The sequence below is a fragment of the Arvicanthis niloticus genome, chromosome 10, assembly GCF_011762505.2.
Source record: "Arvicanthis niloticus isolate mArvNil1 chromosome 10, mArvNil1.pat.X, whole genome shotgun sequence".
Classification (NCBI taxonomy): Eukaryota; Metazoa; Chordata; class Mammalia; order Rodentia; family Muridae; genus Arvicanthis; species Arvicanthis niloticus.
The window spans coordinates 44417332-44443953 of NC_047667.1; the positions used below are offsets into that span (position 1 = coordinate 44417332).

At 44.0% G+C, this 26622-nt stretch overlaps 1 protein-coding gene across 2 annotated transcripts in view; it reads left to right on the top strand.

Moving 5' to 3' along the window:
- The first annotated feature begins 4866 nt into the window (after positions 1 to 4866).
- LOC117715958 (quinone oxidoreductase-like protein 2) overlaps positions 4867 to 26622 on the top strand; it is a 30200-nt gene continuing 8444 nt past the window's right edge. Inside the window, exons 1-9 of one of the 2 annotated variants that reach the window (XM_076941424.1) lie at positions 4867 to 5021; positions 5125 to 5233; positions 8005 to 8212; positions 10243 to 10301; positions 10802 to 10867; positions 11615 to 11724; positions 13147 to 13228; positions 16774 to 16955; positions 19373 to 19601. In XM_076941424.1, the coding sequence (XP_076797539.1) occupies positions 4972 to 5021; positions 5125 to 5233; positions 8005 to 8212; positions 10243 to 10301; positions 10802 to 10867; positions 11615 to 11724; positions 13147 to 13228; positions 16774 to 16955; positions 19373 to 19601 (1095 nt within the window). In that variant the 5' untranslated portion in view covers positions 4867 to 4971. The remainder of the gene's footprint in view (positions 5022 to 5124; positions 5234 to 8004; positions 8213 to 10242; positions 10302 to 10801; positions 10868 to 11614; positions 11725 to 13146; positions 13229 to 16773; positions 16956 to 19372; positions 19602 to 26622) is intronic. The other variant, XM_034512734.2, reaches the window with a different exon arrangement.

The following is a 26622-nucleotide window of genomic DNA, read 5'->3' on the forward strand; positions in this document are numbered from 1 at the left end:
CCAAGTGCTCATTCTAATGCTAATTGTCATTACTCTCACTATTAATGATGAAGCCGTTTGGGTGACTGTACTTTGAAACTTATGAAGCACTATGAGAAAGTGAAGTAAGGATGATGATGGTGGTGGTGGTGATGATGATGTATATGTGGAGAAATGAGACTCACCTAGCATGATAGAAAAAGTAGTAGACAGGAAAATCTGATCTTAATGCTCTTCCTACCACAGCCCAGCAATGTGACTTTGGGTTAGACCCTACCTACTCTGTTTCTTACAAAGGAGGCAGTTTGATGAGTCTATCTTTTTGTTGTCATTATATTTTGAGACACCGTCTGGTTATATATCCCTGGCTGACCAGGTGAGCCTTGAATTCACAGAGGTACTCCTGCCTGTGCCTCCCAAGTACTGGGTTTAATGATAAGATTACCTAGAATTCCGTCTCAGATCAGACATCCTGACTCTATGAGTGTTGGAAAAATAACTTGCATAGCAAACTTTAGATTGATTACTCCTGGGATGGAGAAGTAGTTATTGGCCATTACAGGGATCAATGGCTAAGGCCCATCTCTGGAGTTGATAAAAGCTAACTCCACTGTAGTGATCTGTAGTAATGTTCAGGGGAGAGTACTGAGAAGGCAAACCCTTCCTACACATCTTGGGGATTTGGGAGGACATCACAAGATGACAACTGATAGCTACAGAAGCATTGCTGGTCTACATGAAGACCAAATTATGCTCAGTAGCCATGAACTCAGGTAAGAAAGCACGTGCAAGAGCCCTTAAAACTGAGGCCAGAAGGATGATGGTTCAGCAGTTGAGAATGCTTACTGATCTTTCAGAATTCCATCCACAGCCGTCACAGGGTTCACAACCGCCTCCAACTCCAGTTCTAAGTCATCTGACTCCCTCTTCTGGCCTCCATGGATTCCTGCATGTGATGCACATAAACTCATGGATGAACACACACACACACTAAACAGAAAGATGATAGATAGATGATAGATGATAGATGATAGATAGATAGATAGATAGATAGATAGATGATAGATAGATGATAGATAGATAGATGATAGATAGATAGATGATAGATAGATGATAGATAGATAGATAGATAGATAGATAGATAGATAGATAGATAGATTTGTGGCTTCAGCTGTGTGGGGCCAGCAGCTTCACTCTACAGCTGGCAGAGCTTCTTGCTTCCCACCCTCTTGGCATTAACTGCGTACTTGCTATGTGCTAGACGAGGAGGTAAGCTTGGATACAGCAGCAGCAACAGCCTGGCCTTTCAAGCCGTGTTATTGGATGGTGCATTTTTACTGTGGAGGATGCTTGTACATCCCCAGCATCGTCCTAGGCTAAGCTTATACTGTTTTCTACTATTCTGTGCAAACAGAGAGTTTTGGGTGTCAGGCTCTGGCTTGCTTCTTCACCCCCAGCCCTCCAGCAGCTTCTGGATGTTAAATATTATCTCTCCATGGAACTTGCACCAGAAGGAAGACTCATCTGTTACTCTTTTACTTCCCTAAGGAGCCTCAAGCTGGTTCAAGCTGGTTTAGAGGGCAGTGATTGATCTCCTGCCTCCTTTAGAGAGGACTGATTGTTCAGGTTTAGCTGCTTGATGCTAATCTCCTTCAGGACTCGACTTTTATTCTTCTTGGCATTTCTAGCCACCTCACTCCCAAATAAAACTAAATAACCAGGGACAGCCAGAAACAATTGCTGAAAGTAGACAGTAAGGTGTGGCAATGCCTCAATGGATAGGCTGGATGTTTCTCTTGCTACTATGGTAACTACTATTAAACACCCTGTCACTCTTTTGTCTGCTTTCTGTAAACATCAAGCTTATTTTACTCATAAGTGATCAAATCACCTCAATTATCCAAAAATACTTTCAACACCTTTCAAGACTTTTTTTTTTAAAAAAAGATTTATTTATTTTATGTATGTGAGTATACTGTACCTAGCTGTCTTCAGACACACCAGAAGAGGACATCAGATCCCATTACAGATGGCTGTGAGCCACCATGTGGTTGCTGGGAGTTGAACTCAGGACCTCTGGAAGAGCAGTCAGTGCTCTTAACTGCTGAGCCAGTTCTCTCTCTCATTTTAGATTTTTCATAAATGTTGAATGCAGTATTGAAAATTTTCTTTACACTCCTTGATCTTCATATTGTCTGAGAATGGCAGAATATTGTGAAAACAATAATAGAACATTTTTCTGGGGCCAGAGAGGCATCTTGATAAGAGTGCTTGCTGTACAAGTAGGTGGACCAGGGTTTAATCCCAGCACCCACCTCAAAAGCTAGAAGTGGTTTTGTGCCTGACTTTATCCCCAGAGCTGCGTGTGTTTTGGGGGAGGGGTGTTGAAGACAGGAGAATCCCTGGGGCCTGCTTACCATCAGCCTAGCTCCAGGTGAGTGAGAGACCCTATCTTAAAGGAAGAAGGCAGAGAATGGGAGAGTAGCACACCTAACATCCTCCTCTGGCCTCAGTGTGAGTATAGACATGTTCACCATTATACATACATGAACTTATGTCACACATACATTCCTCCCCCATACTTGCACATGAAAAACTTTCCATTAAAAGCACTTAATTACAAATAAAAGACTTAATACCTAAAGTTATTTCCAATTATCTGGAAAATTAATACTAGATAACTGAGTTCTCATTCAATAATTTATTAGATACATATCTATTAAATACTTAAAAGTGACATGCATTGTACAGATTATGTAAATTAAACAAGATTAAGAAATGGTTGCTAGGCCTGGATGTGGTGGTGTGTACCTTTAATCCCAGTACTCTGGAGATACCAGTTGGAGCGCTTGTGAGTCTGAGGCCAGCCTGGTCTACATAGCAATAACAATTAATACCCAGAACAAACAATCTTCATTACATACTTCATAAATTAGAGATTTATTGTTGTTGACTTTTCTGGCAACCAGGACCCCAACCCCCACCCCTACCACCTGTGCTATGGATCTAACTCAGGGCCTCACAAGCTAGGCTGGTGCTATACTCTGGAGTTACACTACAGGGCTAGAATGACCATTTGGTGGTGACATGGATTTCTCCATTATTCCTGTCTTTCCCTTTTTTCACATTGCTGAGGATCAAACCCAGGGCCTCTAGCTCCAGGTGAGCACCACAGCACTGAGCTACATTTCCAGGGCCTCAGTGCATCTTACATGCTTGGTTTATATGCCGTTTACAAAGTACTTTTGTGCCTGTCTCATTGGAAACATGGGTTAAAAAAAATCATTTCCCATTGTAGACATTGCTTCCCTTTGGTCCTGTGTATATGGAGCTAAACATTCCCAGCGGATACTATTATAATGACAATGCCTACTGCACATCTGAGGGGGTCATTTGTTCTTGGGTTCCCCGGCCCTCAAAGACTTTAGGTCATAAACTCAAAAATGCATCCTTACTTCACTTTTGCTCTACAGTATCCCTTCATTCAATTGCTGTTCGTTCCTGCTCAATGCCTTCTCTTTATGGAAGAGTTAATTGAGGTCAAGAACCATTAGGGACGTGGTCAGAGAGGTGGTAGAACTGGATCTCAACCTGTGACCTATACTCCGTGGCCAGATGTCTTCTAAAGACATGATGCCGCATTAAACACTATTTATCCAATGATATAGCCTTCCAATCTTCCCAGCGTAGTGCATACCTCCCATACGTTGCTGGTGTATATTTACTTGCTGTTTTAAATAGGTCAAATATATCTATATATGCTAATGTGTGTATATCTGTGTATACATGGCACATGTGTCATAAGGTAGGCATTTGGAGGTTAAAGGACAATTTTTGGGAGTAGGTGCTCTCTTTCTACCACGTGACTCCTGGGGGTTGAATTTAGCTTGTCAAGCTTGGAAGCAAGCACCCTTACACACTCAGTAATCTTGCCAACTCCAAAGCAATTTTATATAATATTTCATATAGATAATAGTGTTATTTTTGGTTCTTCTAGGGTGTGTCTGTGTCTCTAGGGATTATATAGTCACTGAATCACATTTACCAAGTGTTAACTATAGGTGGGCCTTTGGCACACGAGAATCATTAAGTTTTGGACTGACTTTATTTATTTTTTATTAACTAATATTTTAAGACAGGGTTTCTCTATGTAGTCCTGGCTAGCCAGGAACTGGCTATGTAGACCAGGTTGGCCTCAATTTACAAAGATTTACCCATCTTTGCCTTCTGACTGATGGGATTAAAGGCATGTGTCATCATGTTAATTTTTATTTTTATCTGAGACAGGGTCTCACTATGTAGCTCTGGCTGACTCAAATGTTTAATTTTCTTGTCTCTGTCTCCTGAGTCCTGGGATTATAGGTGTGTGCCCAGCTGGCTTGTCTTTAATTGGACATTCTCTTTGGATTTGCTTAGGATCAGTTAACACCAGACTATTAGTAACAGTTTAGTTTTTTATCATAATTAATCCTGTGTGAGAAAATTAGTAGCAAGAACTCTAGCAAGATGTTCAAATGCAGATATCAAATGGTTCACCTACGCTTTTAGGCCTTCTTTCTTACAGAGAACTCCAGAACTACTACTGAAATGTTGCCAAACACAGATTTAACAGTCTTCCAGGCACACCCTGTAGTCCAGCACTCATGAAACAGAGGCAGTAAGATCACGTGTTCTAGGCCAGCCTGGTCAACACAGTGAGCTCTGGGTCAGTGAGAGCTTCATAGTGAGACCCTGTCTCAGGAGACTCTGCAGTAATCGAATCATTTTTTTCCGCATGCTTCCTTTTTGCTTTCCAGAACCGAGGAAGGGCACAAGGGTTGCACACCCCGTGGTCTAGCCTAGAAGCAGGGCGGGGCTGACAGACTGAGCTCCGCCCGCCCTTCAGGTCACCGGGTCTGAGCGGGTGCGTCCTCAGACGGACGGACGCCTTTCCGCTCTCCCCGGGCTCTTCCTGCCACGAGCTGGCCACGCCCCTCGCGAGTTCTGCAGGCCATGGCGGTGCGGCTGTGTGTGCGGTGCCTCCCTCCGGCGTGGCTCTGCAGGTGCAAGCCCGACTCTTCTCCCAAGTTCCCCCTTAGAGGCCCCAGGGGTACACTCGAGAAAACCAGCTCCCTTTTTTTTTTTTTTTTTTTGTTGTTGTTGCAGGCAAGCCTGGCAGGGCCAAGGCCGGCACTACCGAGCTGCACTCTGCACAGAGTTGAAGCAGCCCCTGACCATTCAAGAGGTGGCTCCGCGCCCTGTGGGGCCACAGGAGGTAGGGTGACAAGCTTGATCCCGGGATGCCTCCTTGTATAGTCCAGAATCTCCGACTTTCTCTGCCCAACACTCGTGGGCTTCCTGCTTCAGTCAAGATCCTAGTTCCCAAGCCTAGGGGGCGACCCAGAGGCTGGAGCGCACCCACTTTAGGCTGGAAGGTCAAGCCCTTTCAAGGTTCACGGAAAGGCCAGAAGTGTTAAGGAAGCCCTCCCTCAAAACTCAAGTATAGGCCTCTTTGGAAAGCTCCAGAGCGGTTGCCTTAGAAACTGCTGATTTACACACGACTTTACATAACAATACAGACAAAAGGACCTTTATCCTTTGCTTAGCCCCTCTTCAACGTCTGTATCAAATTATCTGCCAGTCCCTATACCCCAAACCGTTGCCCCCTGTCCCAATCTATCTCGTGAGAATACATGGCAGGGTCTGTCAGATGTCCTGCAGTAATTGGGATAGGATCCTTTTCCTGTTGTGGCTCCTGCTAGAAAATGTGAAAGTCCCTTGGCTTTGCCTGTTGACCACTCTGGTGACAGTGTGTGTCACATATGCATTGCAGAATAAGAACTTGAAACAGGTTATCTTCTTGTTAGGGATCGCTCATGAGAGACAGAGATGCAGCCCAAACGGTCACCCAAACGGGGCCTGCGGTGAAAGCAGATTATTGGAAGAGCACGTGATCACAGCCTCTTAGCTTTCCTCGAGTCATTCATTTCTGGGAAATTGGTGCTATTTTGAAGACACCATGTCATCCAGGCTGGCCTTGAACTTATGATCTTCTTGCATCAATCTCCAGAGTGCAGAAATGCCTCACCGCTCTTGGCTGAGTTGGTTCTTAAACCAAGATGGGGTGGCTTGAGGACAGTGGACATGCTATCCACCAGTCAGTAACAACTCCCGTTTTTTGGATGCTGAGGGATGGGCTCCTTAGTTTTGCTTTCTGCATTGTAAGGAGTTAGCTTGTGAGAGTTGCATTTATGTCATTTTTACTCGCTTTTAAATCCCTGGAGTTTGGAATGGGCTCTGGCATGTGGCACATACTTAAAGAACTGAGAAATGAATGATTTTGATAGATAAAAAATGGCTTCTAACCAACCTGCCACCTCTATACCAAACTTAAACAAGTAAAGAGCATTGATTTGGCATTCCAACTGGCATCTTTTGGGATTCCAACCCTTGTTGGGATGTGTTCTCTAATGAGCACCGAGTCCTCTGGGCCTGTTCAGACAGACTGCTGAGCCTCACCTTCCCATGTGTGATTCAGTATGGGGTGTGGCCTGAAAGTTTGGATTTCTTACTTTTTTTTTTTTTTAGACAAGAAAAGATTCATTAGGAATCTCTAATCTCTAGCTGGCCTGGGACTCACAGAAATCTGCCCATCTCAGTCTTTTCAGTGCTGACTTTAAAGGCGTATGCCTCCATACAAGGTGAACTTTGAATTGCTAACCAAATCCCAGATAACGCCAGTGATGGTCCAGGACCAACCACCTTTTGAAACTCACTGGCTCCTCAAAATGTCTAGAGTAGCAGTTCTCAGCCTATGGGTTGTGACCCCTTTAGGGGTTGAATGACCCTTTTACAGGGGTCTCATATCAGATATCCTGCATATCAACCATTTACTTTATGATTCATAACAGTAGCAAACTGCGGTTATGGAGTAGCGATGAAAATAATTTTGTGGTTGGAGGTCACCACAACACGAGGAGCTGTATTAACGGAAGGTTGAGAACCACTGCTCCTCTAGAGAAACTGCTGGCCGTGTGGTTGCAGTTCTGTCTCAGTGATGGCTTTGCCAAGAGCATAGCAGACAGGGATCCAGCTACTCAAGGTCCAGCAGAGTTGCCTTTGCTCAGACAATGCCCCAGCCTCCTGCTTAGTGGCATTCTGTTGTTCCTAGTCTGGAGGCCAAGATCCTCAGTTCAGACCTACCAATCTCAGTGTAGGATAGCTCTCACTCCTTGTCTCTGTCTCCTCTTCCTGCTCTAGGCTTGCTTGTTTTTCTTTTGTCCCTCATGCAGGGCATTTACACATACCACTGCTTTAGTCCGTTCCAAGCTTTCACCTCCTACTTAGAATCATTAACTCTTGGCTTTTACTAATACAAGGGTTACTTTCCAAGTTTTTCTCAGCATTCCTCGAGAGGTCACATGCCCTCATTCTGTGCTTTCCCCCATCTTTAAGACTTTATGTTGGGCTGTAATTTAACACAGATGAGCCAAGCATGGTGGTTCAGGCTTATAATTCTCAGAGGCCATGAGGGAAGATTTCAAGTTTGAGGCCAGCCTGGACTACATATTGAGGCCAGCCTGGGCTATATAGTGAGATTCTGACTCAGCAACATACGGCTTTATTAGCTTCATTATTATTTAGTTGGTGCTTTTTCTACTAATCTTGTAGGTCCACAAAGGCAGAAACTTGTTCATTTCGCCTTCTGATAATCTGGCTGATGGTTCATTATCTGGCATATGGTTGTCATTCATTCATTCAGTAGCCTTTTTTTTTTTTTTTTTAAAGATTTATTTATTTTATGTGTAAGTACACTGTTGCTGTCTTCAGACACACCAGAAGAGGTCATCGGATCCCATTACAGATGGTTGTGGGCCACCATGTGGTTGCTGAGAATTGAACTCAGGACCTCTGGAAGAGCAGTCTCTTAACCACTGAGCCATCTCTCCAGCCCTCAGTAGCCCTTTTAAAGTTAACTATTATTGAATGAACATTGTCTCTAAGGTGTGTACTGCTCTGTTTTGTCGTGCTGTGTTTCTTTTGCAGGTCAGAGTTGATGTTCATTTCTGTGGCATTAACTTTGCTGATATTTTGGTCTGTCGTGGTCAGTATCAGGAAAAGCCTCCTCTTCCCTTTATACCTGGTGAGTATCGGGGACCAAGTGACTACGTCAGGAAAAGAAGAATTCTGAGAGTCTTCATCGTCACGTGCATCTTCGCAGACACTACTCCTCACTCTCTGCCAGGCTTGACCAGTGAGGCTTCTGTTGTTTATGTCACCATCATTGTTAGAGTAACTAGCTCATGACCCTTCCCCTGCAGGCCTGTTGTGTCCCCAGCTTAGCATTGTACAAATCCATAGATGACACTCAGTGCTCTAGTTAGATTTTCTGTGGCTGTGATGAACCACTCTGACCAAAATCAGCTTGGAAAGGAAAGGGTTTGTTTGGCTCACACTTCATCAGGAACTCAAGCAGAAACCGTGGAGGAATGTGGCTTGCTCTTAAGCATATGTTCAGCTACCCTTCTTGTATTGCCCAGGCCCATCTGCCCAGAGAGGGTACCACTCCCAGTGGGCTGGACCCTTCCACATCAATTGGCAATCAAGAAAATGCCCCCACAGACATGCCCACAGGCCAATCTGACTGAGGCAACCCCATAATTGAGACTCCCTCAGATACTTCTGGGCTGTGTCAAGTTGACAGCCAGTGCTAACTAGGACATTCACTAACTACTTTAAAATGAGTAAATGGGCAACTGTTTATACAGTGTTGTGTTCTCCAGAATTCTTTTCTGTTAACCCTAGTCAGTCCTTTACCTTCTCAGTGTTGCCTCAGTTTCAGTTCTTTTCTGAAGGATCTTGAACATGCTTGTAGCTACGATCCATAGCTTCATCAGCACAGACCTTGAGAAGCTTAGTGCAGAAGGTCCAAAAGGAAGAAGAGGAAGGCAAAAGATTAGACATGTCTTAGCAGCCCACTGTCTGAAGTTTACTGGGCTCTGTCTGATTACTTTTAGACCATTTTAGTTTTTTTTTAAAGACAGGGTTTCTCTGTGTAGTCCTGACTGTCCTGGAACTCATTCTATAGACCAGGCTAGCCTCAAACTCAGATCTACCCAACTCTGCCTCCCAAGTGCTGGGATTAAAGGCATGAGCCACCTCCCATCCCCCTGGCTACTTTTAGAGCTTTAGTGCATGGATAAATGACTGATTTTTGTTGTTGATGTTTATTGAAGGAGATTTAAGTAAAGCTTAGTATGTTTATAGTACATGAATGTTTTATAGGGATAAATATAAAGATTATAGTGATTCCATGATTGCGACATAGCAGTTATGTTTGGGGTTTTTGGTTGTGTGTTAATACTAGGACCCAGTTCCTTCTATTTGCACTTGCTGAGAGAATAGACCAGGGAACAATGTCACAATTAAGTTATTCCCCTGGCAGAGCAAGTAGGAAATGTATAGCTATTAGGTTATTGCAGAGATGGACGAAGAAAGGGCAGATGACACTAATGCATCCCGTTGAGCTGAGCACTGTCTGTGTAAACGCAGGTCATATCCTTGACGATCTCCTCACAGTTAAGCAAAGGACACATGGCAACAGATAAATATAATTTGGTGATCATGGTAGTTGGGGTTGTATAGGAGCCCAGTGGCTCAGTGGTCAGAGTCAAAAGTACCTGTGTACCAGCTAGTCTCTGTGCTTTTGTGTATTCTTGAAATGATCTAGGTCAAGAGTGAGACAAACATAACTTATGTGTTGTGATCATAAAGTCTTATGCTCATTATGCTGGTTTTTTGAGTACCACCTTTTACACTCAGTTAAAAGATGGGCATTGGAAATGTAACATCTCCCAAAAGTGGAGGGGGTGGCCTGTCTGTCATGTTTCTCATGCACAGGATGCCAGGCTCTAAAGATAACCTACATTTCTTTTTGTATTTTTAAAAGATTTATTTATTGTCTATGAGTACACTGCAGCTGTCTTCAGACACACCAGAAGAAGACATCGGATACCGTTTCAGATGGTTGTGAGCCACCATGTGGTTGCTGGGAATTGAACCCAGGACCTCTGGAAGAGCAGTCAGTGCTCTCAACTGCCACCCAGTTTTTTCTTCTTGTTGTTTTGTTTTTTGTTTGTTTGTTTGAGATGGGCTTTCTCTGTGTAGTCCTTGAAATCCTGGGACTATCTCTGTAGACCAGGTTGGCCTTGAACTCCTGAGTGCTGAGATTAAAGGTATGTGCCACCACAGCCCGGCTGGTAACCTAATCTTTAAATGTTTTAGGAATGGAATTTTCTGGGGCTGTCTTAGAGACAGGAGCAGATGTCAGTACTGTGAAAAAGGTAAGTTGGTTAAAACCCCACGATATGTGTATCTGGGAGATGTGTGCTGTGTGCTAATCTCATGTATACCCAGAAAGTCTACCTTCTCCTGGCTTTGCCATGTGACTGAGTCAGAAGAGAAAGAATGAATTCTGAATGAGGAGGTGGGGGGACTTAGTGGATGTTCCTGGCCTTATTAAACTCTTTGTTATGAATATAAGACAACAGTTGGTCTTCGGTTACTTAAACGGTAAAGGATTTTTAAGTTGGAATCTCAAGTGGAAGTAAGTAGTCACAGGAATTCTGATTTCTACTAACTTCCTCCCTTGGCTCGCTTGTTGTGAAGAGTGTGTTGTATTGGCTGGGTAGCCTGCTGGCAGTATTGAGAGAGTTGCCATTTTGGTTTTAAACTCGAAGTGAGCTCTGAACAGATATTAAGGCCAACCTGTGTCTTATGGGTCAGAGATGTGTGTTTTGGAATACAAGGCCATGCATTTGAACATATGTCCTCTTCCCTCCAGGGAGATCGAGTTATTGGCGTGAGTAACTTTCATGCTATGGCTGAACAGTGCATCACCGACCAGAAGGTATCTCTGACTGTCGCTACCCTTGGTATCTAGGCACTGATGGATGGACACACAGTTTTCATTTTCACTTTTCTTTTTCTCCTCTACTCTCTCTAGTTTCCTTGTCTCTTTTCCTCACACCATATCCTCCTTTTGCGTTTGTTTCATTTCATCGTGTTTCTTGACCAAGTAGTTTTTTTTTTTTTTTTCCGTTCAAATGCTAAACTTCTTGACAGCCCTGGCACAGATGTATAGAGTGGTTTTTTTTTTTTTTTTTTTTCCTTTCGTTGGCCATCCATTTGGACCATATTTAGTGAGTTACTGTTGAGAAACTGGTTTAGCACATCGAATTGGATATCACGGGCTTATTCCCCTATAAAGCTTGTGGAAATAGTCTGAGTTGGGGTGAGCAGGATGTGAATGGTGCCCCCTAGTGGAGCATGTTATATGGATCCCATCCAACTTTACTGGGATACATTTTACCTACTACACAATTTACCTGTGACAGCATAGTAACCCAGAGTCTATTCTCCATCAATTGACTCCTTTTTGAGCAGATGCCAGCCTTATGGGTTTGAAATCTGACACACCCTGGTCCTAAACCCTGCTTTGGCTTGCTTGGTCCTGACTTGTACTCCTTAATAGGTGATGATAGACATATGCTTCCCATTGCAAATTACTCACCCAATCAAATCATATGGTTTGCTGGGCAGCCTGTGTAACCAGCTACACATGTTTACCGTCAATCGCTGTTATTTCTTTGTACAGACCCTGTGGCAGATTCCAGAAAACATCTCTTTGCAAGATGCTGCAGTCCTACCAGTATCTTACGGCACAGCTATTTTGGCTATAGATCATCGGGCCCGCATCCAGCCTGGGTAAGGACTGTACGGGAGCAGAGGGTTAGGTGGCATTTTTTTTTTTTCTGATATTAGAAATATCTGACAGGACCTTGCCTGAAGCCCAGCCTGGTGGTGCACTTGGTGTTCCTAGAATTTGGGAAGAGAGGCAGGAGAATGAGGAAACCAAGGCTACACAGTGAGTGAGATGTCAGTCTGAGCTACAGGAGCCAAAAGCAAACTCCAAACAAGAGCATGCCCCGCCCCCTTCCTCCCTCCCTCTCTCTCTCTCTCTCTCTCTCTCTCTCTCTCTCTCTCTTCTCTTGCTGTTTTCAGCTCAAGTTCCTTTAAGTTGAGGAAAGGCAAAAGAGAGGTACCTTTGGATGCTGGAGACTGGTATAGGCCATCCTTTTGCCTTCGAATGCTAGAACCTGGAATATGAATTTGGAAAAGAGATGCTCTTGAATCTGACCACTTTGGGGATCATTCATAGGAGTACTTCAAGTTTACAGGCTTGGTTTATTTTTATTTTATTTTATGTTTTGAGACAGGGTCTTGCTATGTAGCCCAGGCTAGCCTGGGACAACTTATACAGCCCAGGTTAACTTCAAACTTAAGAGCTTCATTCCTAGCCTTCTGAGTGCTGGGATTATAGGCATGTACCATCATTACTAGGTGGAGGCTGGTTTATTTAGACGAGCTCTCTATGGACTTACCAGAGAATATGTTTCTGTGAGGCTTGGTTGGTTTTGCCAACTAGGATTGATATCTGTCTGTCTGTCTGTCTGTCTATCTATCTATCTATCTATCTATCTATCTATCTATCTATCTATCTGAGACAGTGTTTCTCTGCGTAACCCTGCCTGTTGTAGAACTCACTCTGTAGACCAGGCTGTCATTGAACTCACAGAGATCTGCCTGTCTGTACCTCCCAAGTGCTGGGATTAAAGGTGTGTGCTACCACCCCCTGGCTATGGCTGTTTTAAACTTAAAAGTTCTGAAATCTTCCCTTTACTTGGGAAAGTGGCTCTCGATCTTTTCAGAGAGCTGCCTTCAGAGTTGTTCTCCACTGGTGGCATCATTTGGACAGTGCCTATTCCACAGTTACCACCTTCTTAAATCAGGCAGTGGAGTATGAGAACGGCTATAGGGTGAAATTTCTGAAGCATGCGTTGGTATACTTGCCCAGATGAACAGTTGCTACTCTCACTCAGAGGCTATCTAGAAGGCTTGAGAGGCCATCTTCTTAGGAAGGCTCCAGGACCAGACTAGATTAGTCCTGATCTCGAAGTCATATGCCTGTCCCACCCCTCAAGTCTGGAGAATGGATTTATGTGAAGGTTTGAATGAAAGGGTCTCTACTGTTCTTGCTGTGAAACACACTAGTCTGTGTCCCTGGAATCTTAACCCTGGGTGAGCTTTGAAGGTTTCTGCAGTAACGTTTATCTTCCCTTGGCACAGAGAAACTGTTTTAGTGACAGCAGCTGCCGGAGCCACAGGCCTTGCAGTGATAGACGTGGCGACAAATGTGTTCCGTGCCAAGGTATTTGCCTGTAGAGTCTTCATAAGAAACTAACTCCAGTGTTTAGGCATAAAATATATAGATTCATTCATCAAGTATCATGGGAAGGGCATTGGGAGCATACAGTACTTAGAGTATCATTTTACTGTCTGCTTGCTTTCCTACTAAACAGAGACTTACAGGGTATGGCTTGGCTCTTCAGGTACTGGAATCTGGCAAGGGCTGCCTCCCACTTTGGCCTCTGCACATGCTCTTTTCTCTACCTGCCACGCTCTGATTTAGATTGAAACTCATGTCACCTTTTCAGGTATCTCTGTCCGCAGGCTAGGTCAGTCTCCTCCCTACGTTTTACATGTGATCGCATAGCACCTATGCTTCTGTTTCTTAATGCCTCACAGTGTGATTGCTCCTTATTTGGGCCACTGTGGGTCAGTGTTTCCATTCCTGGGTTGTCATCCTCATGAAGGCAAGGGGCAATGTCTGCATGGCTCATGACCAGTCCTAACAGCTAACACGGTACCTGGAACACAGTATATACTGGGGACATTTTCTGAATCAAATGATGAATGACTGGATAAATGAATGGAAGATGAGCCAAGTCTTTACAGGGGGCATCTCTTGGGGCTCCAGGGGTCAGAGAAAGACTCTGAGGAAGAGCATCCTGTGAGTCAGAGGAAAACCTTAAAGGTTCAGGATGGAGGTTCACATCCCAACTCTGCTTACAGCTTCAAGTACCCATTCCCTTATTTGTAAAATGTTGCTTCCATAGAGCTGCTGGGAATATTGAGATTCTATGTGCAATGTGCCTATCAGAGGTATGGTGTGTCAGTATGCGTCTCTAACAAGTCCTGCTATTGTTAGACACTGAGTGGGAAGAAACGAAATTAACTTTTGGAATTGCCATTTATTGAGGCTGAGAGCACAGGCGGACAAGGAGAGCTGTTTTGGCCATATTGAGTGCAAAGTTCCTGTGGTGCACGTGGCTGGGATGGAGAGCCAGCACCTGGAATGGAGGTTGATGATGTTGGACTGGCTCTCCTCTCTCACCTTGGTTTCCTTGGGGAAGGAGATGTGAGGTTTGAGAATGACTTCAGGGACTATGAGGTTTCCTGTGGAATATTAGCACATTTCATGTTGTCAGGAAGGGCTTTTAGCTCTCAGGGAGAGAGATCACAGTCTTCGTGTCTGTTTAGCATTTCTTAAGAAGATAAGATTATATTGTTTATTTAGTTCTAAGAGATCTAATAGAAAAATTTGCTTCAATTCAGATATTAAAATTCGTCTGAGCTAAAATTTCTTTTGAAGCAAGAAGTCTTTTAAATATAAGTCAACAAAAATAAAAGTTAAAATGTCTCCATGTCCCATACTCAGCGAAGGTCCTTTGATCACACCTTCTCTGCACAGTGTTGTGTACTGCTCACAGTGCCTCCAAAGCAATTATCTTAACTTTACTCTCACACTGTCCCTGGGAGATGAGTCCTCTAAGTGTTTACTGTCTCTGCTTCACAGATCAAGAAGGTGAAGCACCAAGAGAGAAAGTAATTCACCATAGGTCTTGCTGAGACCTGGTGACAGTCTGTGCATGGGGTCAGGTACTTGGTCCTAGTCTGTTGTCTGCTCACCATGGCCCTATGTGGGAATAGCCCTCAGTAAACTATGCTGTAAGGGGTGTACTAGCGAGCCTTCGAAGTAGCTTTCAGTTCCAAATAGTTATGGGTGAGTTGAAATCTTTTATGGACACTGATGTTCTTCAGTATCTGAATACAATTTTTTTTAGCACTCCAAAGATTTTATTTAATAACCAATTAACAAAGAAGCAAGTATATCTAACTCAAAGAGAATTTAGCCATCACATGTAATGCTGAAATGAGTTTACAGATAGTTGAAAATGGTCAGTAGGATGGGGTAATAGTAATGAGGCTGGGTCTTACTCCATTGCCTAGGCCGCCTTCAGTCTCCTGATTCTCACTCTTCAGCCTTGGAGACAGATGGATTTATAGGCACATACCACTGTGACTGGCTCTGCACTGTATTCTCATGGGTCAGACTCTTGGGCAGTGCAGGTTGAACATCCCGAATCCAAACATCTACACTTTGCAGTACTTAAATTTGGAAGTCTTTTGAGTGCTGTGAAGATAGATAGTTCCATCCCTGTGCTTGTGAGACAGGTTGTAGTAAAAACATAGGCATGGCTTAGCAGGCACAACTTAATGGTAGAGCAATTAATTGGTTGGCATGTGCAAGGCCCTGGGTTCAGTTCTCAGCACCATAACAAACAAACAAACAAACAAACAAACAAACAAACAGAAGGAGAATTAAGCTTCTTTATCTCCAGGGTGGTTTATAATAGACTCCTGTTATTCTAAACATCAGAAGGCTGGGGAAGAAGAACAGGAAGCTAGAGGCCAGTCTGCACTGCATAGCAGTATTCTGTTCCAAAGAAACCATGCAAATGGCCCTCCTCAAAACAACAAGAAAAGGCCCCCAACTAACAGTCAAACCAAAATTGCCTTCAGAGTGCAGGTTCTGAACATCACCTTGGACTTTGTGGTGAGTGTTCCCACTGACACGGCAACTCTAGGTGATGCTTCAGTGCTTGCAGCTGTGGAACTTCCAGATCCTGAACTTGCCACACATCTGGGTCATATGTCTTGGGCTTGAGGCATGGTTTTCCCCAAGGAGAACAGAGAAAAGTCAGGCAGGCAGGCACTGTGGAATAAGATGATACCACTGGCTTTGAGAGCTGTTCTGTCACTTGGGTGACCCTGGGTCAATTGCCTAATCTCTCTGAGTCTGTACCTCTGCAGTAATGAAGTGGTAGTATATGTTCCTCTGACATTTAAATAGAATGCATATGTCTGACAACGACTGAAAGTTATCTAACACTATCCCCAACCCCCAAGACCTTCATATTCAGTGTTCCATTTTCTTTAGAAGGACTCCCCCCCGCCCCCACCCCCTCCACCCCCCGAAGTAGCTGAGACCCAGGGCTACTGTCTGGTCAAGCAGAGGTGAAGCATGTGGAGCCTGAGTTAATAGCTACCTGGATTTGAGTCTTGACTGTGCAGTCTTCCTTGTATAATTTACTTAACTTTTGTTGTCACAGTGTAACACACTGATGAGTAGAAGAGCCAGGGTTTGAACCCTGGTCTATCTGACTTCAGGAATTCCCCCTAGCCTATGTCCACTCTCTGGGAAGCCTTCCCTGATCTTTAAGATCTAGACTGGATATCTCTGGTTTGTGCTTGTGGAGCCTGTTTCTTTCCCTGTCACACATGTCTTGCTGTCTTGACTCCAAGTGTGATGTCCAGCTTGTGTTCTTATTGTGTGGCTCGTGGTGGGGTGCTCATTACATGGTAATTTTCATTTCGAGCTGGAAAAAATTTTCTTGCTTTCCAACTGGGCACTGCAGAACTTAGGGTACATGGAGGGGGTGTTGGGATCAAGGCCAATGCTTGGGGCAGGAAGGACTCCTGGAGAAACACTTTGGCTGGAGTCTAGGTTGGAGGGATGGGCCCCTCCTACCACATGATTTGGTTCATTGGAAACCTTACATTTCCACTCAGGTCATAGCTGCAGCTGGAAGTGACGAGAAATGCAAGCTGGCGATGCAGAGGGGAGCACAGTTCAGTGTGAACTACAGCCAGGGCAGCCTGAAGGATGCGGTGAAGAAGCTGGCGGGCAGCGGTGGGGTGAATGTAGCTGTTGACATGGTGGGAGGAGATGTCTTCCTGGAGTCTCTCCGCAGGTGTGTGCACTGCTCTGTCCAGAACGGTCAGCTGGGGCTCCACAGAACCTTCTGGCAGCTTTCACTCCCAGCTTGGTTTCTCTCTGTCTTTGCTGCTCACGTCTCCTGTAGGCATCAGCGTCAACAAGAATAGCTGAGTGGGTGGGTGACAAGGAACAGAAGCAGAGAAAATCAGGAAATGCTTAAATATAGTAAAAACAAAATACCCAACTGGAAAATATTCAAAAAATGACTCCAGACTTTCCAGTTGGCAACACTGGAGACTTTAGACATTATTCAGTTGTTAAATCCAGCTCTCTGGCCCCCTACTAGGCTGCTTTAAATATCTGGGGGTGTGGGGTCCTGGACAGATCATTGTTCAGATGCTAGGATTGCTGTGGTGGTAGTTCCTCAGTCACCAGCTGTTTCTGCACCATAGTCTAAGCTCTTTTGATGGTGCTGGTCTGCAGGAGCCGTGTGCTTCCTTGGTTTGTCTGATTAACTATGTGTCACTGGAGACTTGGTGGGACTGTCCTAGCTTACAGTGTATCTCCCCCAGGGCTTCTGGTGTGCTCTGAGAGCATTGCTCCTGTCTGCTCTTTCTCCCTCTCCCTTTCCTCTCCTCCTGGGTTTCTTAACACAGGGTGTTTGCTATGCTGTCCGGAAGCTTACTCTAGCCAAGGCTGGCCTTGAACTCCTGATCCTGCTGCCTCCCGAGTGCTGAGTTTATAAGCATGCATGAGTCACCACAACTGGCTGGCTGGATGGCTTTCTCTCTCTCTTTCTTCCTTTCTTCCTTTCTTCCTTTCTTCCTTTCTTCCTTTCTTCCTTTCTTCCTTTCTTCCTTCCTTCCTTCCTTCCTTCCTTCCTTCCTTTCTTTCTTTCTTTCTTTCTTTCTTTCTTTCTTTCTTTCTTTCTTTCTTTCTTTCTTTCTTTCTTTTTCACATCTGTGCTTTGTAATTTATCTCAGTTTGAAGTAGAAAACCCAGAGCAGCAAGAGCTGCCTGTCCACAGAAGTAATCCAGTTAGCATTGGACAGAATCCAGAAGGGGTCCCTGAGCTGGGAGGCAGGCGTAAGGACACTGGCATCACTCAGGGTGCTGGTCCTACGCTCAGAGGAGAAGCAGAGGAGGAAGCAGAGACCAAGTGAACCCACTCTTGTGCCTTCTGTCTTGCCTCCTGGATAACTGTGTTTTGTAAACAGCTTCTCATTTCCTTTCTTAAGAAGAAAATCACAAAACCCTCCAAACCCTGAGAGGAACAGCCATGCACATCTCTTCTGTCAAAGCCCTGTGCAAAGCCATTGGTTATGACCCACGCACGTATGGTGTGTTCTCTGGCACTTTTCACAATGCGCTGCAGAAACCTCAGGAGGTCTTGTAGATTATTCAGAATTCTCTAAAGAAGTCCTGTGCCTTAAGGAGTCCTAAAATGTCCTTGTTTAAAGTGACTCCTTATTCTGTCAAATTCCATCAGCTGCCTTATTCCTGCTGCCTAAGTTCCAAGTCTTCAAGCTGACTTGTCTTGACATACAACCTATGGAGTGACATTGGTTGATACCCAATATCCTTCCACATTTGAAGAGTCAGCCTCGATTCTAAAGCACCCTGTCTCAAAGGACACCTCTGAGACAACCTGTGACAGGATTTCCCTCCTTGCAGAGGCTGAATACTAGTGTGTGTGTGTGTGTGTGTGTCACTTTATCCTTTCATTTGGTAAGGACTCTTGGCTTGTTTCTACCTCTTGGCTATTTGGGAGCGATGCTGTCATGGACACAGGTGTGCATAGAGCTCACAGTGTGCTTTCAGTTTTCTCAAATATACCAGGAATATTTTTTTAAATGAATGTACTTTTTAAATTTTTGAGGAAAATTCATACTGTTCCCATATTAGTAGGCCCCCCCCCCCCATTTTGAAACATATCCAACCTACGAAGCCTAAGGATCTTAATTTCTTTATATCCTTACTAATAATTGTTTTTTCTCTCCCTTTTTAATATACTACCATCTTGATGGGTATAAATGCCCATTGTATTCTCTCTCTCTCTCTCTCTCTCTCTCTCTCTCTCTCTCTCTCTGTCTCTCTCTGTATGTGTGTGTGATGTATGTGTATCCATGCACATGTACTTGCCCATGAATACTTGTGTGGAGGCCAGAGGTTGATGTTGGGTCTCTTCCTCTGTTGCTCTCCATCTGATATTTTTTGGGACAGGATCTCTCACTGAACCCAGAAGTCACCATCTCAGTCTGGCTGCCTAGGGACCGTGGCATCAGTGCTGGGAACATGGGTGCACACCACTGTGCCTGGCTTTTTATGTGAGTCCCAGAGATTGGAATGCAGGCTCTTATGCTTGCACTAGGAGCACTTTCCAGACGGAGCCATTTTCCCAGCCCTGTCCATTGCTACCTATAATCTCTTCTGTCTCCTTCTTGCCCTCAGCCTGGCATGGGAGGGCAGGATTGTGGTGTTGGGATTCGCTGGAGGACACATCGCCTCTGTGCCCAGCAACCTGTTGCTCCTGAAGAACATCTCTGCCATGGGCCTGTACTGGGGTCGCTACCAACACCAGGACTTTGCAGTGTTTTCCAAGAGCATGTCCACAGCCCTGCAGTACTGCCAGCAAGGGCTCATCCACCCACATACTGGTGCTGTGTTCAAGCTGGAGAAGGTGAGACAACATGTAAGGAATGTGGGCGAGATAAGGCTGGGAAATAATCTGTGTCAGATCTGGCAGCCTTATCTCTGAGTCCCATAAACCCTCCTTTTATGGACTGAAAAGGTAAAAATACTATCCTGAGTGCTGGGATGTCCATACTAAGCAGAGTGTCACAGGCTTCAGTGTGTCCAGATTCTTGCCGTTCTGCCTTTCAACATGGATGCAGGATTAAGCTGAATTTGAGGGCTCTGTCAATCACTGGTGACTCAGAGGGAGGGAAGTTAGAGAGCTTTAGAAAATAATTTACATGTGTTGATTTGAACCTTGAACTTTGCAACACAGAGTCCCAAGAAGGAAGCACTTGACCTGACCTTTGGTTTTTAAATACAGATGTCGCAAAGTATAGCCCAATGATCTGAGCTCGGTACTGTGACCAGAACATGAATTGTGCTGGGCATCAGAAGACACGAATCCATCCATTAGTCACTGTAGTTAATTCTGTTGCTTATTCACTCCCTGTTTTTATTCCCCCGCAGTCTCATAATTGTGACTTAAACTTCCTCCCCAGCAGAACTGTATGTGTTCACATATGCAGCTTGACTCTGAATGTGAGTCTCCTAGGCATTTCTTGCGATGCCTGCCTTTCTCTTTCTCTAAGGATTTTTTCCCTTAATTTGTTTTAATGTAAAACAAAAAACAAAAAACAAAAAAACAAAAACAACAACAAAAAAACCCCAAACCACCCTGTTTGGTAGCCGTAGTGAGGCCATGTCCTGTTCAAATGTGGATTAGCAGAGGCTAGGCTCTCCATCAGTGCCCCACTTCATGGATTACCAACCCTCCACCTGTGTGTGGTCCCTGTGGTACATGGTCTTGTAGGAGTGTGTGTCCTTTATCTCACTGGTGTGTACATCAGGAAAGCACCAGACTGTTGATAGAGGATCTGCTGCTTGTTAGAAAGCTGGTAGCATTCAGTAATAGCCCTCTTCCCCTGTAGGATGTGGAAGTTCCCCTGCTTCAGTTTCTACCGTAGAATCGAGGGTCATTATCTGAGGCTCTCAGATGACCTTCAGGAGCTGTGGTGGGGATGTGGGTGGCAGTGGAGACCACAGCAGCTCCCCTCTGGAACCACAGTTCCTCAGAAGCCTAAGTAGCTGCATGCTTTCACATTTTCATTCATTCTTTTCTTTTAAGAAAAGGTTCTGTGGCTTAAAGAGTTGAAAACCACCAGTTTGGTAGCTTCCTGGTCCCATTCTGGCTTTGGCTTTCTGTCACCAGAGGGAGAGGCTGATCCGGGAGATGGGTGGTAGTTGAAGTCTCTTCCCTCTGGTAATATGTTCTCAGTGTTGCTGAGGCATGAGAAAACTTTAATTGTCCACATGCTGCTCTTTCCTCCCAAACACGAATTAGCTCTAATTACTGTCTGTCAGCTTCCATTTGCCTTTCTGCCTCCCAGGAGGGGCCTTGACAAGGATTGCCTGGATCCGCCCCCTTTGCTAACTTAGGTGCTCCTAAGTGGCCTTCCAAGCCAGGCTCCCCAACACCAAGCCCATCTACACATTTGCTGTCTCTTCTGTTTCTGTGTCTGTGACCAGGCAGACAATTCAGAGAGATACCAGAGGCTAAGCACTTTGTATATATTAATTGATTTAATCTTCCAGGAAGCTCTTTTGTTGTCTGCCCATTGTTTAATCAGTTTTTACTGGTGAAAGACTTGGACTTAGAAGCCAAGAAAGCTGCCCAATGATGTGCTATGTCAGAACTGATAAACAGAGATAGCTGGTCGGACCAGAATCTCTCTGCTTAGAATCATGTCAGACTCCCTTGAAATGAGCCAAGAAGTGGCTTTGCACATACGGTATTATTATTATTATTATTATTATTATTATTATTATTATTATTATTATTAAGACAGGGTCTTACTATGTAGTTCTGGCTTGCCTAGAACTCACATGTATACCAGGCTGGCTTTGAACTCAGAGAAAGCTGCTCACTCCTGCCTCACAAGTTCTGAGATTAAAGTCATGTGCCACCTCAGCCAGAGCATAATATATTCTATAGTATGAAAATTATCTATCAGAAACATCTACATGAACTGCAAGAACTATCCTGTAGTCAAAATGACCAGGACTCCTGTATTTACTTAAGCAATGACAATTTATACATTTTGTTAGTTTAAAACCACGAGAGTAAGTGAATATATACTTGGTTTTACTGAACTTTATTTTATTTTTTTTTTAAAGATTTATTTATTTTATGTACGTGAGTACACTGTAGCTGCCTTCAGACACACCAGAAGAGGGCATCAGATCCCATTACAGACAGTTGTGAGCCACCATGTGGTTGCTGGGAATTGAACTCAGGACCTTTAGGAAGAGCAGTCAGTGCTCTTAACCACTAAGCCATCTCTCCAGCCCTCTGAATTTTATTTTTGATTTAAACATTATATGTCAGAACCTATCGGGATTAAAAAATAACCACTGAACTTATAAAATCTATGCAGTGTCAGAATGTTTGATGCTTTTACAGTTTTGACCTTGATAGATCATATGAATATGCCAGTAAACTTTACACGATTGGTCTTTCAGTAGGCTGAGGCCTGTACTTTTCCCCTTCACTATAATTACTTGTTCAATGCCATCCTTCCCACAGCGCACAGCCTCCATGTCAGGCTGTGTGCATACTTACATCTGTAGCTAGAGACTCCAGCTGTTGTCACTCATGTATATGTTGACTGACTTATTGAGGTCAGACATTGGCTATGAGTAAATTAGACATCTTCTGCTCTGTCCTCATGTACAGTGGGGCAGTACTACACTCTATGTGCTCTTCTGGCTGTGAAAATTAAATAAAATAATACATAGGCAAAGAAACCAGTACATTTACTTAGCTTCCAAATGCCCAAAAGATAGCATTGTTATAAAACACAGAACTGAGCTTTTCCTGTCCCTATGAAGGATAGCTTCTGCATCGAGATCTCAGAGGGCAGGATTAGAACCATAGTCTTCAGATTTTAAATTTGAGCTGGGACTTAACTGTTTCCTGTAGGTTGACATTTGTGCTGCGCTGGGTGGATTATGTTGGTCTGTGATATGTTCAGAGAATAGCACTGCTGAGGTGTGCAGTCTGTTTTCTTTATGAAGCTGGATGCCTATATCTTGACCTAACACAGCACTGAAGTCTTATGGATCTGAGATTGTTTCTATGTAAAGGTCAGGTGAGGTCACTATGTGAATAGAATTAATGATTAGAAATTGTTTGCTTCAGGGTTCCTCTGTACAGGTGGAATATTCTTGAAAACAAAACTTTAGATAGTAATTATTCCATTGATCCAGACCCGGTTTGTGGAGAGTCTTATATCTGCTATCCCCACCTCCAAAATACCCTCACACCCCAGCCCGGCCCCTGGCCACCTGGCTTCTCATCACACTTCTCTGGGATGCTCTCCCAGGGATCTGCAGTCATCGCTGATGGCTATTCTCAGGACGCATCTCTTTAGGCTGCTGACAGTCCCTTGTTTCCTGCAGTGAGGTGGATCATAGAGCCAAGGCCCCTGTGTACTCACTGTTACAGCTGCGGAGCAGGGAGCAGACGCTTGAGCTAATGGATGCATAGAGGCCTCTGTTTTCCCCAAGGACAGCATGAGACCTGATGCTGTAGTGTGAGATGTAGAGTGTTCTGTGTAGGGCAAGCTTTGAGGAATGGAAGACAGGGTAAATTGCTTTATTTTCTTCCCACCGATTGTTTTATGTGGCTTCTTCACAGAGGTCTCATATGACCGGTGCTCTGTGTATCTCTGAAGCTGCAACCAGCTGAGGATTTGTAACCTACCCTACAGTTCCCATCTTCCTTGGATTTAGTCTCATCCTCCCCTTTCCCTTGCTGCCCTGGAATTGCAACCCTCAATGCAGCATTAGTGTGTGTGTGTGTGTGTGTGTGTGTGTGTGTGTGTGTGTGTGTGTGTGTGAAGTTACCCTTAAAGATTTATTTTTGACTCGACTCAGACTTTAAGGAGAAGCTCTCAGTGAAGACAGCCTACGTCTCTTGGCAATTTGTCCCTGGCATTTTTCATTCTCTTGGCCCAAAGTTTAGCACATCCTTCAGCCTCCTCCGTGTTTTTCTTAGAGTGTTGCTTCTTCAGAGCACGTCTTGCAGGACTTGGAGAGTGACAAGATGCTGGCTCTCAGGTCCTTTACCCCTAGGCTCCTTACCTTCTTTGTTTAAGGGCTTTCTGACAATGTGGCCCTGAACAGCCTTGTGCTTCTTCTCTCTAGTTATCCTGATCTCTAACTAGAATGTCCTTACTCAGCAGCAGTGACACCTTGCTTTAATGGGAAAACCTCCTTTGTCATTCCCATCACTGATCTGGACACACGCCCAACCGTGCCTTCCACTCTTCACCCCGAGCATCAGCAGCTACTTCTGTGGCCATGCCTCTCACAGAGAGAATGAAGTTTGTGTTCTCTGTCCATTTCAGTGTGTATCTGTGGCTAGTGACTGGGGGAGAGACCTTCAGCTTCATCTTAGCTGATGGTTAACTGCCCAGATAGTGTCACAAAAAGAGAGAGCATTTTTTAAAGCAATGTTTCTATTTATTCTTTGAGAATTTCATAAATATATTTGGATTCTATTCATCTTCTTTTTCCCAGCTCCTCCCAGATCTTTCTGCCTTTCTGCCCATCCAATGTCATATTCATCCATGTCCTCTGCTCCCTACCCCCTTAACACCCATTAAATCCAGTTTGTGTTAGCTGACTACTCCTGGGAGTATATACCAGGGGTCACTCAGTTGAAGAAAACCGACTTTCCTTCTCCTAGCAGCAATAAAATACAAATAACTGCTCAGCTAGAGGTGGGACTTAATGCTCACTTTTCCTCCTCCATGCTGACATTGTGTCTGGCTTAACCTTGTGCAGGTCTTGTGTAGGCCGTCGCCATTTCTGTGAGTTCATCTGTGCATCTGTTCTGTTGTGTCTGGGAAACACTGTCTCCTTGACGCCATCCCCTGTGGCTCTTACAGTCTTTTTGCCCTCCCCCACCCCATCTCAGTCTCCCTAGCAGCTAGGATTATAGGTGAATGTCACTGTACCCAGATAACTCTCTGAGTCTGATGAACAAATGCATTTATGTAGCCACCCGTATAATTAAGATATAGTTTGTTTCCATTATCTCAGAAGGTTTCCCTGTGCCCCTTGTAATCCATCTTCCTACCGTACTCCATAGCCCTAGCGATCACTCATCTGTTTCTCTCCCTGCAATCTGGGCTTTTCCAGATGACCGTGTAGTCCATGACTTTTTGATGTTGGATTATTTTCTGCTTATTTATGTATTTACTTTTAAATTTATTTATGTTTTATGTGTGTGGGTATTTTAACTGTGTCTTAGTTTGGGTTTTATTGCTGTGAAAGACACCATGACCAAGGCAACTTTTATACATAAAACATTTAATTGGAGCTGGCTTACAGTTTCAGAGATTCAGTCCATTATCATCATGACAGGAAGCATGACAGTGTGTCGGCAGACACGGTGCTGGAGGAGCCAAGAATTCTACATCTTGATTCAAAGGCAGCAGAAAGAGACTGTTTCACAGGCAGCCAGGAGGGGACGAGATTCCTCACTGGGGGAGCTTGAGCATAGGAGGAGACCTCAAAGCCCACCCCATAGTGACACATTTCCTCCAATAAGGCTACATCATCATCATCATCATCATCATCATCATCATCATCATCATGCCACTCCGAATGGGCCAAGCATTCAAACACACGAGTCTGCGGGAGGCCAAATCTATTCAAACCACCACAGACTGTATGTATGTCTGTGCACACATGCATGCTTGGTGCCCACAGAGGGCAGAAGAAAACATCAGATCCCCTGTGACTCGAGTCATCACAGATGGTTTTAGGGTTCCACATGGATTCTAAATACTGAACCCAGGTCATCTGGAAGAGCAGCCAGTGCCCTTAATTGCTGAGCCGTCTTTCCAGGCCCCATCATTTTGCATTCTTTAACTTTGTATAATTCTTAGGAAGTTCATCCAGACTAAATGCATTAGTAGTTCAGTTTTTGTTGTAGAGTGGTATTTCTTTCTTTTTTTAAGTGGAAACTTTATTATAAAGTGACAAGTGATGTTTTGTTGGATGGACATACCACAGCCTGTTTATTCAGTTGTCCATCAATAGACACGAGGTTGTTTTCAGGTTTGACTAATATTCATGTATATTTTTGTGGAAACATGGCTTTATTTATTTTAGATCAAAATTTCTAGAATAAATGCTTAAGTGTACATTTAATGTTAAAAAATTTATACAGATACTTAATTGGCTTTGTTATTTCCCCTCATCTCCAATGGCATCCAAATAATGTCATTAAGCAAGAATGACATAGGGCCAGAATTTGATTTCAGTTGCTTCTAAATGGCTTGTTTAAAAGAAACTTATGCATAGTTCTAAAAGGAGCAGCTGTTGATGCCCGTAAGAAAAGAACAGGCTTGATGACCTCAAAAGCTCTTTCTCTTTGTTTCCATTATTCAGAAGCAATTCTGCTTCAGCCTCTACATCCCATGAGTTTTTAAGACAAAGCTACCTTATGCCATTCCCATCAAGGCCCACATGGCATGTAGGTTTCCTATGAGCAGGGCATTCCGGACTAGGGAACAGTGCTCAGGTAGATATGTGGGTGGAGGTTGAGATGTCTGTTCTAACTTTTTGGGATTTTGCTTCTACCTATTTCCTAATACTATGTTGAACTTTTAAACCAACTGTCAACTGTTTTCCAGAGTGTCTGGGCTGTTTTGCACTCTCTACTTGTAATACCCAAGAGTTGGTGCCCTTTCGTGTTTGTCGACACTTAATATTATCAGTTGTTTAATTTTAGCGACTTTTGTAGATGTATAAAGTTACCTGTTTGTGAGTATAGTTTATATTCCCCCAATGATCAGTGACCTTGAGTATCTTTTCATGAGTTTATATGAGGTCTGCACCTCTTTTTCTGATGAAATGTAATGATTAACTTTTTTTGTGTGTGTGGTACCACA